Genomic DNA, 15,632 nt, shown 5'->3' with positions numbered 1-15,632 from the left:
CACCGACGCACCAACCAGCAGCGCCAACAGTGTATCGTCTCGCATAGGCCGTACACGCATCTCACATGCACGTAGAGTTGACCGAGACCCTGTGTGCCGCTGTCGCGACGTGTCGCGGCCACGAAATGAGCTGCTGTGCAACTTCCGTACTCTCACACCAACGGTGTTTCACCTCGCGCCGACCAGCCCCAACACTCCTCAACTTTGCTCTTTTTGTCTCGGCAACCCACAGCTTCTTCAGATTTGCATTACAGAAACGCATAAAAGCAATTATTCATGCAAGAGGCACGAATTACGCTGCTGACTCGCATGAGGCCGTACGTAAAAGGGCTACTGAAGAGAGACGACAGCCGCACGGGAGTCCTGACTCGAACGTCACATCCGCAAGTTTACCACAGTGGCGACCAGTTGTGGCGACACTCCGCTAGGTGCTGCGTCGGCTGAAGTGGCATGTTTTTGGCTGAAGTGGATGAAGTGGCTGAAGTGGAGTGTAATCAAAATACTACGCGCGTGTGAAGTTTAAAATTAGGTCAGAAGAGACTTTAGTGGTGTATACCACATGTTGAAACAGAATTTGGGGCAGGTAAATTTTCGTTGCGGTTGGTCTTTAATTAAGGATGCTATTTAATAACCCTAACAGCTCCTGCACTTACTCAATACTCATTTAAAAGGGGCCACAAATACAAAATACAAGTTTGGTTCACTATTACACTGCTTTAACAGTAATGCCAATTTTATTGCAAACTTCAAACAAATAATCAAGATATTAATTAAGGAAACATATGAAGCAGTGGCGACTCACCAGCCACTCTTCGGCAATTGATCATGTCACTTGAATACTAGTGTGCACACTGGCAGCTATATTTCTTGTGCTGGTCTTTATTATGTCCCTCCTGTACATATCACATCACTGTAGTGCAAAATTTGAAAGTTTTTAACATTGCTTGAGTTTTTCCCCTCACAAAAATGTCATTCTTGGCTGGAATGGCACTGGGCAGGTTAGCAAAGGCTAGTTCTTTCAAACTGAAGAAAGTTGTTTTCTGTCATGTTTAAAAAGGGTTCATTCAGAATGAAAGATCGGTTCTGTTGATCCTAAGGACACGTTTTTCACACCAACATGCTTGCACTGTACGGGCAAACTGACCAAGGAAGAGCCCATGCACATCGAATGACTGGTACTGTTGAGAAAGTCACTTCTTTGTTTTTACACAGAGCAAGGGAAAGACTGAGCAGAATACCTTTGAATTTACATATTAAAAAAAAAACAGCATGCATTTCACCAGATTTCCTTTAATTTTATGTATGTCAAATTACCCTCAGCAGCATCCATAACTAGTCGATTTGTGCAAATAGTATTTCAATCAAACCTTTACCAGCCAAGCCCCAGAAGCTAACTGATGCAGATGCAGAAAAAAAAAAAAAACCTTTTCAGACAAACTTTATGAATCATAGAACCACCCATAACAGTTTGACAGCGTAGCAACGCGATATTACCCCCTTTCCCAAAAGGAAGCATTTAGACAAGAAGCAAGAAGCAAACTCACAGGATCCATCTCAAAGTAGACTAGTTCTCCTCCTGTGAGAGCAATGACAACTTGGCGCTGATTGACAGCACACTTCACAATGGCCTTCTTGCCTGGCGTACGCCATTCATTGACTCGCTTGTCTGCACGTATGTGCCGGATACCCTCGGGGTAGACCTGAAACCAAGGAATAACAAGGCACAATACTGAGAACAATACCGTTCACGTACAAGGACAATGCAAAAATTCTCTAACGCCGAATACGGCTTGATCACCTTATATGGCTAATCCCTCAAAGCAGCTCCTGCAGACCGCACGAGGTTCTGCTACGAAATAATCATGAGATTGAAAATCTAGCTGTCAGGCCTTCATGACCTGTCGGCAGGAACCATTCATTTTTCCAGAATTCTTACCAAAAGCAGGAATTCACAATTCGACAAGAGAGGTGTGTAAATAGTGAAATTTCAGTGCAAACTGAATTTGAACCAAATACTTTTCAACAGTAGCAACAAAATTCAAACATCAAATCGAATAGCGGAACATTTACTTAAAAACAGTTTCTGAAAAGAAAGAATGAGAATTCAAGCTAAAATGACCCTTTGCTGGCACTATATATACGAGCTGCCGCAAAAATAAAGGATGCAATGTACAATCCCTCGTCCTCAAAGACCGCCCACACACAACTCATAAAAAAAAATGGGGGGGGGGGGGGGGGGGGAAGCATAAAAGGCAATTATTTTCTTCTGTGGGGTGGCAAAGGCACCTATTGCACTCGCTTCCCAACTTTCTTTCCCTGTGGCTCTCAAGCAGCTGACTTGACTATCTGCGGATGCTCGTATAACCCGCGTTCAGTGTAAAGCTTGTAGGATCATATTACATGTACCACTTTCCACCGAAACAGAAGCAAGTGTAGCTTGCATGGCTGCAGCAGCTACAAATGCGAAGGCACTTTTCCTTTTAGATAAATGTCTACTGCCATATAACCACATAACAACACGACGCCAGAGTCCTTCAATGCTTCTCTGGTCATGAAACTCCCGGCCAAGTTTCGTACAGGGACAAAGGCTACCGCGAGTGGCGCCACCGCAGATCAGAGGGCATCGAGCGGCCGCCATTGCTCTGTAGCCAGACCAGCAGGCAGGAACGCAGTAGCAGCATGCCCGTTCGCAGCAAATTTTTTCGCCACACTCACGAAATTATAAGTCCATTTGAGCGGCCCACGACACGTAAAGTGAAAGCACACTGCTGATAAGGCAGCGAGCGTCTGTTTTATCTTACTCCGTGGTCCATTCCCTGCCAAACGTGCTCAGACCACACCCCCGGCTGCCCTCCAATCATCGCCAGCGCCGCGGCGCGGCAGCGAACGAAGCTCTCCCATAGCGTGATGGCAAAGTTTCATGACCAGAAAGGCATTGAAGGACTCTGACGAAGCCCAATGGACAACATAATGGGACGTTGCTCAAATGTCACGTACACCCACTGGGCTTGAAAACCAACCAGAATCAACATCCTATGAGGGCGGTTAGCTTATCAAGTTGACTTACACTTAGCAGACAAAGCTCACGAGCCCGGGGCAAAAGTTGGGAGAAACAGCAAACCTTCCAGAATATTTGAAGGTTCAAACTATTTTCCCATTTAAAATGTTAGAAATTTGACCTTTGAATTGAGTTATTCATGCATTAATTATTTGATTCGAATTCAAAATGCAAACATTCGCACATCTCTAGTCACTACGGCGCCCACTTTCTCTAAGAAAGCGGTCAGAGCCCAATCTTACTGGCAGTTTAGTCTAATTCCCAGGCACAAGTCAGGCTACAGAGCAGTCTTATTGAAGATTACGGGGACAACAAATACCTAGCCACGCACGGCAAGTCACTATAGGGAAAAGTGTAGAATGTGCCAACAAACTCCTTGTTGGCATTATTGGCATTAGCCGAGCATTTATTTTAAACCATGATCAGAAGAATTCAAGAAATATTGCACAGCAGGCACCCTGTCATGAACCTGTTACGATGACCTTGCCATCCTTAGTAGGCCACCTCATTGCCCGGGCCAACAGGCCTTGTTTGCTCCGAACGCTGTTGTGAGCCTTCAAAATTATCGTCTGCTATGTGGCATGTGTCCGAGAAACCTGCTGGACTGACGCAAAAAGGATCCGCGATGTGCATACAGTTACTCTGAGGAGGCCAGAATAACATTGTGCTGTCGAAGTGATGTCTCATGCTGCAACCTTGTCTTGCTTTTCATGTCACCACAAATTACAGTTGTGAATTGGCTTCGTGCTCATCGTCGTACACTCAAATGCAACGAGCACTCCAGTGGCTGGCTGCCAGCCACGTTATTATTCACGTTACTATTCACGCTCGCAACAACCTTCTCTTTATAATCTACCAGCTGACGTATGCCATGGCACGGCCCCCTCGCCATGGGTATCATCGACTGCACCGCCAACGTGCAGAAAGCTCGTAACGACATATAATTCCCGATGCCAGGTCAGCAGCTCGGTTGGCAAGAACCAGCTAAAAATGACCTCTCGGTAGAGTTCAGCCAAGTGTTGATATCCCACGTGCTTACACGAGCAAAACACCCTCACTGCTCAAGCAAAACACACAATCACGGCATAAACCAAACACCAAAGCGAAGTACCCGCCACTTTCGAGGAAAGTGGCGGGTACAAGCTGCGGGTACAAGCTGCAGAGCTCCTCATCGAAAACGTGATTTCATTTATCACTCACGGGCGGAGCAGTTGTTCGCCCACAGGCGGAGAAGCCGCTGCAGGCTGTTAACATTTTGCTGTAATCTCACTTTGTTATCACTCTGAAGCTCTATTATGAATGCCTAATTGTTTGTTCTGAGTTATGCATCTAGCAACTTAGGGAAGCCTAGACACCGAAATAGTCTGCCAACTAGACTACATAGACAACTAGTTCGGTCTAGTTGGGCTTCGAGAAAGCGGGCCCAGCACTTACTGGGATCGCTGCTGAGATCAATGCTAGAGTACATGTCTGCCACAGCCCAGCAAGGTCTGCCTGGATGGCCTATTTACACACCAACCTGAACGAGAGCGTCATCTCCGATCTGTGCACAGGACAGCGTGGGTGTGGTTCCTAAGAACCCAGAGTCGGTCACTTCTTCCACAGTCTCACCGATAGAGAGCACCAGGGTAGCATTGACGAAGGACACGATGATGTAAGCGTCATAGTCCTCTGCGGTAAAGGACAACTATTAGGAATGGCAATGTATCTTTGAAAAGTTTTAAAAAGAAAACACCCCCACACACTTCAAATGATTTGGTTGATTTTTGTCATGCTTTATTAAAACTTTTTTTTTTGCTATCCTTAAAAACAATACTTTTCTAATAAGCCCCTAGAAGAGCACAAAAAAAAACAGGTTTTTGTCCATCCTCTCAGACTGCATCTGCAAGACTCAGTGCAAGTTCAGCAAAACAACAGCAACATGCCGTTTTTTTTTTTACCAATCTCTAAAAAACTTGTATAGAGAGCACTGCATTGAATTTATCGGACCCTTGTTTGTGGCTTTACTGCATAGTTCAACACATCTCTCTATTCAGCGGAAGCCTTAGTTAACGCATAAAATCCTGGAAAAAAGAAGACGCCTTGCGCCTTTCACAGCTGCTTCGTGAGCTAACACAATGACGTTGCTGTTTCATAATGTGCCAATATCAGTGTTACAATGTTTCGCAATGTGCCAATCTCAGTCTTTAAAAGGTTTGTGTTCACTTAACTTCCAAGGCAAAAGACGGTATTGGCTTGTTCAGGGAGAGTTTATGCAAGTTACGCATGCCTGCAATTTATTGAATTCCATCATGTGGTCTTGACAGTGCGCCGTCACTAAGTTAGTAAGAATGGTGGAGCGAGAACACACTATTTAATGTACATGTCTTGTAAAAAAAGATGCGAGTACATAAGCTAAACAAACTCAATAAAGGGAGCGTCCATTCTGGAATTCCACCTACAAAGTAACTGGGCGATGTTTATAACCCTCTCAGTATCCCTTTAATGCTCCTATACTGACTTTTTTATTATTATACTTTACAACTCTACACAGGTTATCCCAATGCCACCAATGAACTGACCAATATACTAAGTGGTAAAAAGCTATTAATAACAAGCATATCTATCAGGCATCACTATATATCTTTACCAATGCACCCAAAGTTATTGGGGAAAGTGTTTTGTCCTATCATAATATTTGCCTACTTCAAAACGGAATGAAATTGCTTAGTAGTCTGACAGTTATATTGAAACGCAAACCTATGCAGTGAAAATAAAAAGTGCAGCCTGCTAACCACTTGTTCAGACTAACAATGTGGACGCCTTTGCTAGAGCTGTATAGTAACATAACAGTGCTTTTTTCAGCCTTTTTTTTTTTTTAATTCTCGATTAATCTATCTTTTTGGTCTCCATCAGGTCCGAAAATTGCTGCAACAAGGAAACAGCTATGAAATCACACATGTTCTTGAGGTTATAATTTTACCTACTGACAACTTTCAATATTTTTGTACAACAATTACCTATTTCGTACAATATGCAGCACCAATAAAATAAAATAAAAACAAGGGCCTGTTGCTTTGGAGGATAAACAAATCAACAACAGAGGCATGCTGTTCTCAAAAAAAAAAAAAAAAGAAACGAAAGGGAAGGCCTAGTTATAATGTTAGTAAATCTCACAAACCCAGATGAAACGAAAAAAAAACTGGCCACATCATCCCCAACGCTGAGTTCAGTTCACCAATGAGGAACTTAACAAAAACAGAAAAGTTAGTAGGCGTTAATCTGAGTTTTAAAACATTCGTGGGGTTCCAATTATATATTCATTTTTGAATTAATCACACTGTACAGCCTGCTAATAGACATGGGAAGTTCCAAGAGACCCCCGCCATGAACCATCACTAATTCTATTCAACACACAAGGAAACAACAAACGTCTCAGCATGAAAGAACAGTTGACTATTTCCTTAAAGCTCAAGATGCAGAGATCATGTGAGATGTTTGCATGGCATAGAGTGCCCTATAGTGACATTTACACGAGTACCAAGCTTTTAAAATATTGCATGTTCATAACATTCAACAAGCAATAACATTCAACATGTTGATAACATTCAACAGGGTAGTGGCAAATAACATTCAAAATTATCTTTCTAGCCGAAGCAAACAAATACCTAGCAGAAGCAAAACAAACACAAAAAAACACTGACTGACAAATATTTACCGTCAGCTCGTCTTTTAACAGTCCAAACAGCGTTCGGATTGCCAGGAAGCTCAGACACTGCCATTTCAGAAACCTGAAACACAGAAGGCACAAGGTAGTACCAGTAAAGCATCGAATGCGCTCTTTTAGAAAAGACATCCAAACAGCAATTTTGTCGGCTATACTGGGGTACAATTTAAGAACAGCAATAGGTCATGCAGTGTAACCACTCTGCCAAAGCGACGGACCCAAATGTCAATGTGTGAACGTTTCAAAAGGAGATCGTGCTTATTAATGCGCAACACTGTCTGCTCTTTCTCGCGTACCGTATTTATTGGAATTTAAGCCGATAGTGTTTTTGAAATACTGATATATCAAACTCCAGGGTCGGCTTGGATTCGAGGATTTTGAAACAAGTGCCAATTTCCAAGTGAAATTGAGGGAAGTGGCGTGCAGCTAACGCCACCCAGAAAAGACAGTATTGTAGCCATTACTAGACGAGCCAGTAGCCACTTAAGGGGCCATAGCTGGGGGCGATGCCGCCATTTTGAACTGTGCGGATAGTGGCCTGCGTGCAGTATGATGTTTGTTTTTGTCAGCGCAATGGCACCAAACAAGCGGTGCCATTATAGTGTCGCTTTTAAAAGAAAAATTGTTTTAGCTGCGGAGTTGTCGAACGTTCAAGCCGGGCGGGACTTCGGCATGGATGAAAAAAATGTCCATCGTTGGAGGACGCAACGGGAGAGGATATTTGCGTGCGCGGCAACGAGGATGGCATTCACCGGACCACGAGAAGGCCGTCACCACGAAATGGAGATGGCATTGGCTGACTTCGTTCGAACGCAGCGAATAGCTGCCCTTCCAGTAACGACGGAAGTGCTCCAGGCAAAAGCAAGGGAGCTTTCAAGGGAACGAGGCTTATCGCGAGCACACTTCAAAGCCAGTCAGGGCTGGCTACAGAAATTCATGAAGCGCTTCGGCTTTAGCCTCCGTCGTCGAACCTCAATCGCCCAGAAGTTGCCCGCTGATTTGGAAGCGAAACTGATTGAGTTCCAGCACCGCATCTTCATGTTCAATAAACGTGTTTTCTTTTTGTGAATGCTGACCTCGCCTTTTTGTTCGGCCTACATTCGAGGTAAGTTTTTTTTTGTTCGTGGCTTCGGACTTTTGGGGGTCGACTTAGAATCGGGGCCGGCCTAGATTCGAATAAATACGGTAGTTTGTTTCCCGTCGCTGCAGTAGTTTATAAGCACAGTACGTCCGGCAAGTGACGAAAACACCCCGCGTCCCGTTCAAAATATTCGCAATAACACTCTTTGCACCAGGCGAAGGAACAGCCGACTGCGGTGAAGAGGTGGATGGGCAACTTCCATTGTCATCATAAAATTGTACTCGAGTATACAGTGCAACGAATACAACAGTAACGCTGAGCAACCATCTGCTTTGCGTACACAGCACCAGTACCAGCCCCTTGCGGCTAGTCGCTTTCTAATAACATGTGACCAGGGGCAACGTGGTAGGGAGAGCAGGGCGAACACACCTCCAGACCGTGGCGAAGCACGCGAAGGCAGGAGCGCGGTCCGCGTCCACAGGCCACGTACAGCTGTGGGGTGTCCTCATTGGCCAGATCGGCGATGGTGCAGCCCAGGGCCGGCGACAGGGAGTCCAGCTCCTCCACTGGCAGAAGGTTGCGCAGGGCACGGGGCGCGAAGAAGAAGGTGTCGCCTTCTTCCAGTGGGATGGCACTGCTGAACTCTGGCTCCTCATCTTCCTCCCCCAGCCGCGCAATTTGGTACAGGCAGCTGCACAAGAGTCAGCACGCGTCCCTTTTCACAGATTGGAACGGCCATTCACAGCTGGCTGGCATTATGTAGCCATTACATTTGCTCCAATTCGAAAAGCCTGGCAGCAGCACTTACTGGTTTCCAAATTCCGCAGCAACAAACAGAAAGCCAGTTTTCAGCACACACATACTGGCTGCCACAGGAATGGTGTCAAAATACTTCAGCTTGATTTCGGTAACCTGCAAGACAAACATGGGCAGTAACACATGATTACTCAAACACGGCTGGCTACGGCAGAAATGGAACCACGGGGAATACACACCATGTCTTCATCCGTTTCCAGAGTGATCTTGAAGATGTCACCTTGTTCAGTTTGGGCCAAGAAGAAATACATGGACTGGAAAAAAAAAATGAAATCAGAAGTTGTTATGCACATCATTCAGCAAATTACTACAGCCGAACCCGACTACATTGAACCCATTTACATCGAGTTATCCTTCATATCGAACTATTCTGGACACGGTACATTTACAATGAGAATATATAGCAAAAACTACCTGTAATCGAACGAAAATACCAGCGACAACCGATATATATATATAGAACACCAAATGCCCCAGAAGTGCCTCCCAGAGTTGGCTTTCCCTCGGGGAGGAGAAATTCCGCCGCCACACCCCTCGAAGTGGTTTAGCCGGGCTGCTAATGGGCAGCTCTTTCCCCTCCGTCACCTCGCTGTCCCTATCGTGACCGCGCCATCGCGCCGTGTAGGCATGCAGGTAGGGCGAGCTGTCAACACCGTCAACAGCCCCCTTGCAAAAAATGATCCCGGCCCGCCTGACATGCTTTTTTTTTTTGTCATTTGCATTGTTTGCTTTGTGGGCTTTTCAGAAGTGTAGCTGCAGTGGCTAGCGCTAGTGTCACTAAGTAAAGGCTTATTTAGTGGCTCTAGCCAGCACAAAGCAGCCAAATTTAACTTTCACCGACAAGCTTCCAATCATAACTCAAGTCAAACTTAGTGAGAAGTTGGAAGTCCCCGTCAGGCACGAGATTCCTGAGAACACCTTGTCAAAGTAGGTTCTGGGCAGATGTTAATAAAGAAACCGCTCGAAACTGCCAGCTTGTGCGTGCCGGTGATGACGGATAATCCTGAGGAGTGCAATGAAGCCAGCCCTGGTGTTGCCAAAGTGTGGAGCGAGCTGTCAGGATTTCTGGACATCATTGCCGGACCTATGGTCGGCCACTTCGTGTATGTGGATGATGGTGTCACGACCATGGGAGAGCTTGGAAGACTGCATTGCCGACATCATACCGAACGCAAGTTAAAACGGGCGCAATGCGGAAAGTAACGACGATCCTTTGCCCACAGCCTCTGAAGTGATTGGTGCACTCGCACTAGTCCGTCGCTTCTTCGCAAATTTGAGATTGTGGCCTCAGCTGCTCTGGCCCTTTAGCCTTGTAGAGAAGTGCGTACTGTCTCAGGCAGTGAGGTTGTTCAAGCAGAAGATACAGGACCATTTCGTGCGAAAGTAAAGCAGTTTCACCAATAAAGTGTTCGTATAAATGCTATGTGCTTTTACAACATCCAATTCCTTAGCTTGCTTATAATCGAAGTATCCCCTACATCAACTGATAGGTGTTCTTTTTTTAGAGTTCGATGTAACCGGGTTTGACTGTACAGCTTTTTCAACATCGTAAAATTACGCTGCTGCATGCGGACAATTTTGGATGTCAATACAATCATAACCTTAAATGTTGGAGAATATGGTTATTTATGTTGGCAGTTGCTCTGTTGTCGCACATCAGAGCGTAGAGCAAGTTCAATTTGATTTTTTTAACATACTTTGGCCTTCTTTCATCCCCCTGCCCATACCACACCGCACACCAAACTGACAAGATTTACTAGAAATCTAGAATCCCATGCTGGTTGAGAACCTCACCCACTATGCACCATTTAGACCTTCCCAGCTGGCCGTGCTTTATGGGGCCGGCATGCACTAGCTTGCATGGCACTCAGCTGATAGGACAGGCTTTGCGACCTGTTCTCAGGGGCACAAAACTGCTTCAGAAAAACGAGCACAGGTGGTCTGGTTGACTTGTTTTTGTGTAGTATTCACATTTATGCTAGTCTAAATAAGCAAAAGCCTTTTTGTTGTCTGCACAACCGTTTCTGTGCAGAAACCTAAGCATAGCATGGCCCATTTGCCAAATACACCATCGGAGTGCATCCTTCATCTGTAGCACTCCTATTCAAGTTTGGTTCTTGCACACCAAAGCAAGGCTATGTTGTTTCTGAAACGCACGTACACTACGGCTGATGGCTATGTATCTGCTTAGAGCCTCCTGTCAAGCGCCAAGATCTCAGGAACACTTTTTTTTTATTTTGCGTCTCTCAGAACAAGTAACAGCGTTCATGCGTAACCCAACAGTGCCCGAAAAGAACTAGGCTACCTATCGTGGTGACCCATCATTGCGCTACCAAGAACGATACTAGAGGTTCAAATCCTGGCCAGTCTATTTCTGGTAGAAGTCAGAAACAAATATGCTTTATGCCTGAGCTATGTGCTCATTAGTGGTAACTACTGGTAGCTACTGCACAGAACTACCTTTGCTGCTCCCTAAGTTACTCCTGCTTCATTGGCAAGGCAGGCCCACTTGTAACGTGCAATTTTATCAAAAAACACGATACAGTGGAACCCCACTGATACGACCCCCGGACTTACGACGACCCGCTTCTTACGACGAATCACCGCGGTCCCGGCAAACTCCCCATAAAAATAATGCAATAAAAACCTCGATGATATGACGCTCGGGTGCACGCGGTCCGCTTCATATGATAGACCCTGGCTCGAATAAACCAACGTTTTTTCCATATTTTACACCACTTCGCCACCTCATGCCGACCTCCTTCATTCTTAACCCCCGTTTGATGCTGCTTGATGTGCAAAGGTTCGCCGGCAGGCCGGACCACTTGCTGAACAGACGCTAGCAAGCAGGCTGAGAGGGAGTTAACCTGCGACGGCCCCACGCAGCACCAGTATGCCAACGCGCCAACTGCGAGAAGTCAAAGTTCAGGTGGCAGGCGGACCGTGAATTTGAAGCTCTCGTCAAGTCGACGACGCAACCCCACGGTGATGACCAAACAGTCACTTTCCCCGCCCGCTCGATCCAAGTTTCTTCATTTCACGACCCTCTCTCCCTATATGTCTGCTTATCAATGTCTCTCAAAGCGGCGTTGTCACTTCACTCCTTTCTTTGCTAGAGTGCCACAATTCGTGCGAATCCGCCGCAAGGGTGGAGACACATATCCTTTGGCACCGCCATTTTGGGTCACTCGCTGGCCGCTGCAGCAAGTCACTCTAGTGAGACGGCGCTATAATTTTCGCCGCAACACGATTTACTCGCCAAGTTTAAATCATATCTATTTCGCGTTGCTGTGTCTTGTGGGAAACGAAAAGAGCGGTTTTCAGCACTTTGACCCAATAGCGCCAGCACGGGACCGTTCAAAGGGTGTCTCCGGAAATGCCGTTTTTTTTTTTTTCCCTCTCCACCTTGTACTATCCTTCGTTTCGCTTGGCCTTGGGAGTTTCACACTCACTTTTCCCCTCTCAATTTGCTCGACCACGTCGGCTTTATCTAGCGCGTGCAAGGTGCAGGCTGGTGGTTTATAAATAGCGCCGGACGCGACGCTTGGCTGGAGGACTAGCTGGATGCCATGGAGGGGGGTGAAGGGCACAACATAGGCGTTGCTTTTTTGAACTTGGGATTTCAGCTAAAGGTTCACAAATCACGCGAGAACGCGCGGAATATAGTAGTTTAAATATGTTCTTAGCCCACCTGTCGCGTGAGACCGTCTACTAGGCCGGCATTTACCCGCACCCCGGTTGTACGACGCTTTCTCGCGGTCCCTTAAAAGTCGTATTATCGGGGTTCCATTGTATAAGTCTGACTCCAGCAAAAAAAATTGCACGGCGTCCATGTACGTCATGAAATCCCCACTAGAGGTTGCCCGACTGAAACCAGCCGCGTTGGCATCCCAGCTGAGGACAGAGAGCATTGAACACTCTGCTAAGGTCCGGCTTTTCCAACCGTGAAGGCTTCATTTATGACAAATCCTGTAAATACATGTCCTGCACAACTAGGTAGCCATTGAGGAAGTATGGGCCTCTCCATCACATCCATTTTTCTGCTCCTAGTTCGAGGTCACAGAACTATGAACAGGACTGGGTGTTGGGTAGAGGCTGGGTAAGTGCTCAACAGTACTAGTAGAAACAGGGTATACAGTCTAACCTAGTTATAACAATTTTGAAGTGCCACAAAAAAGACATTGTTATAACCAGTAATTTTTATAACAGGGTTGGGCTGATAAAGCTACTTTGGGTGACATAATAAGGCTGGTGACCCCAAAACTGCGGTGGCCATATGCAGTGTAAAAGTAGCACGCCAGCTTGCAGCGCGCAATTGGTAAATCAGTAAATTTTGTTCTCTGCCCATTAAAAAAAAGCAAGCAAAATGGTTAAACAGGAATCCCATGAAGTTCCCAAATCGTTTTTTTTTTTTCCTCATTTCACTTAGTGCGTATAGAAGTCCTCAGATCTTTATATATCTGTTCTGCCTTGTGATGGCTGCTTGCTCTTTTTATGCTTTTCATGTAACCCCCCTTACTCAATGCCCTCGGGCCTGAAATGTATTTTAAATAAATAAACTTGTGAACCCATATTGCTCTGATTTCGTGTGCAACTTCTAAATATTTCTAAACTTCGCCCTAGCTTGACCGGTACACACATTTATTGGTGATCAAGAACATTTGCTATCAAGAGAGCTGACGTCATTTTGGCCCAATTACCTTTTAATTATAAGCAATTTGTAGTTTTTCTTTTGTTCAGCAATTTTGAATTCCTTCCCACAGCAAGCATTATGTGTTTATTATTTTGTCAACATATAACATACCTTTGTTTTGTGGTTTGCGCTGCAGACAAATATCATGCCCCGTTCCGGATCATCCAGGTCATTCTGTGGGGTAAATTCATTACGAGGTGAAGCAACTACAACACTGTTTTTGAATGTACCACAATATTACTTATCACAATATTACTTATAAGCTGCACAAACAATATGAGTTCTAACAGACCTTTACAATTCACATTACATGGCAGCTTATGTGAACTTGGTATGTTACAAAAGTGCACTTCCCTTGCACAGGACAAAAACTTGGTAATAGAATTGCTTTCATCGAAGCAACCCCGCTGAAGCAACCATTCACAACTAAAGAATGCAGTCACGGCTCCTTTCATACCTTTACAGCCCTAGCCATTGTTCTTTAGCACTTGCAAAACAGTTCACTGCAACAGCTTTCTGTGGATGTAAACACAAACGTAGGGTCTAGAGTGCCTTGTACACAGCCCCCCCCCCCCCCCTTTTTTTTTGTATTTTCGAAAGCTATGTACACGCATGGCCCTAAGATAAAATGTATTCAATGCTACTGGTGTATTAGATAGCATAAATACACAAAAATAACAAAAGAAAAAAAAACTGCTTTAATTAACGTCAAGGCAGGCTCACCTCGTTGGCAGGTGCAGTGATAGTTATGTGCCCAACTGCCTTTTTAAAAGGACACTAAAGCCTCACTAACTTTTAACGTAAACTGAAAGATGACGCACTTCATAACTTTGCTGGCCGAGCACATGACAAAGTGCCCGAGTGAGTTGGGGCCCAATTCTCGGCTTTGCTCGATTGTCGCATTTTCTCAAAATTGTTCTGATCGGTTTTCCCTTTTGCCACAAAAGGAGAAAGCCAATCAGAAAAGGTCGCTTCAATGCCACCTTGGTATGGCGGCGCTGAGGCAAAGCAGAGAATAGTGCCCCCAGACTGGGCATTCATCAAGCCCTGCCCCTATATTGTTCCCGTGAGGTACTGCCATTTAAAAGAAGGCATAAAACACACCCACGCGATTGGCCATAAGTAAGGTTGATGGCCACACCGGCAGCGTAGCCAAATGAGTTAACGATCTCAGACTTCTGCCGCTGGCAGTCTTGTATGTACGTGCTGGTGCTACGTAGGTACAGGGGGGATTAAAAGAAATATGAACAAGAAAATGCACAGCCTCCGACGTATATTGTACCATATGTATATAAACTCTGTAAACTGCACAAATGCGCCATTCTTACTGACATCCTGAGAATGTAGCCTACTCTTAGGGAAAGTGTTCGATCAAGAAGCGACACTTGTAAGGCACCTTTTCGTCAGATGCTAGCTTAGCCCTACTTTGTTTGTATTTCTCTTAATCCCTCCTGTACAGTTAGCTCTCATGTTCACCAACATCCACCTTTTTATCCCGCTTATGCCACAAGGCGAAACATTTCAACAAAATCAAAACTGAACCGAAGCATACCACATACAGTTGTTAGGCAGCTGCGGTTTGTCTTAAAAAGTGCACGGCCACCAAAAGTTTCCACATACCGTATTTACCCGATTCTAACGCGCACTTTTTTTCCGAAAAAATAGGCAGAAAAATCGCATGCGCGTTAGAATCGGATACAAAACCGAAACTGCCGAAACAGCGGAAATTTCGTCCCACCCATCGCCATCTCAAGATGGTGCCAAAGCTTTTAGCAACGATTTTCGAACGCAGCAAGCCTAGGCTTATTAACGGCGTTCACACAAATCGTCAAATCGTTTCACTTGCGTGCTTGATAACAGCATTGGCAGCAGCGGCTCCCACGCGTTCAAAACGAGCGGTCGGCTGAAGCGTGCACCTCTGGAGAAGCTCTCGGGATGGGCGTGCGAGGCGTGGGCCACGATCCGATAGACCATGGTTGAACGTTCGTTCAGAGGTGTGGCATCGCGAACGCGCTTGAAGGCACCGAGGCCGAGATGTTGTGGTCAGCGGAGAGTGACGAGGAGTAAGATGAGTGAGATTACTTCGGGAAATAAATCGCCCGTTTCTTTCGCATTTGTTTGTCTGGGTCACAAAGTCCCGTGCGCGTTACAATCTGAGGTGCAAGTTTTTTCGGTTTTTTTGCCAGGAAAATCGGGTGCGCGTTAGAATCGGGTAATCACGGTACATTTATTTTACATTTATATGTCCCTGCCTCTATGTGTGTTTGACAGAAACGCT

The 15,632-nt window shown here is 45.5% G+C and overlaps 1 protein-coding gene across 1 annotated transcript in view; it reads right to left on the bottom strand.

Annotated features, from left to right (window-relative positions):
• Positions 1-15,632, bottom strand: part of Sf3b3 (splicing factor 3b subunit 3) — a 34,604-nt gene that overhangs the window by 11,577 nt on the left and 7,395 nt on the right. The window contains exons 7-13 of the mRNA XM_077687295.1: positions 13,466-13,528; positions 8,841-8,915; positions 8,654-8,757; positions 8,275-8,536; positions 6,756-6,828; positions 4,578-4,729; positions 1,545-1,700 (exon numbers count right to left, since the gene is read on the bottom strand). Coding sequence (XP_077543421.1) covers positions 1,545-1,700; positions 4,578-4,729; positions 6,756-6,828; positions 8,275-8,536; positions 8,654-8,757; positions 8,841-8,915; positions 13,466-13,528 — 885 coding nt within the window. The remainder of the gene's footprint in view (positions 1-1,544; positions 1,701-4,577; positions 4,730-6,755; positions 6,829-8,274; positions 8,537-8,653; positions 8,758-8,840; positions 8,916-13,465; positions 13,529-15,632) is intronic.

Source organism: Haemaphysalis longicornis, unplaced genomic scaffold (genome assembly GCF_048455015.1).
Source record: "Haemaphysalis longicornis isolate Haplotype H1 unplaced genomic scaffold, Haemaphysalis longicornis Haplotype H1 scaffold_1, whole genome shotgun sequence".
Lineage (NCBI taxonomy): Eukaryota > Metazoa > Arthropoda > Arachnida > Ixodida > Ixodidae > Haemaphysalis > Haemaphysalis longicornis.
The sequence above is the reverse complement of the archived record's forward strand: the minus strand, read 5'-3'. Positions and strand labels throughout refer to the sequence as shown.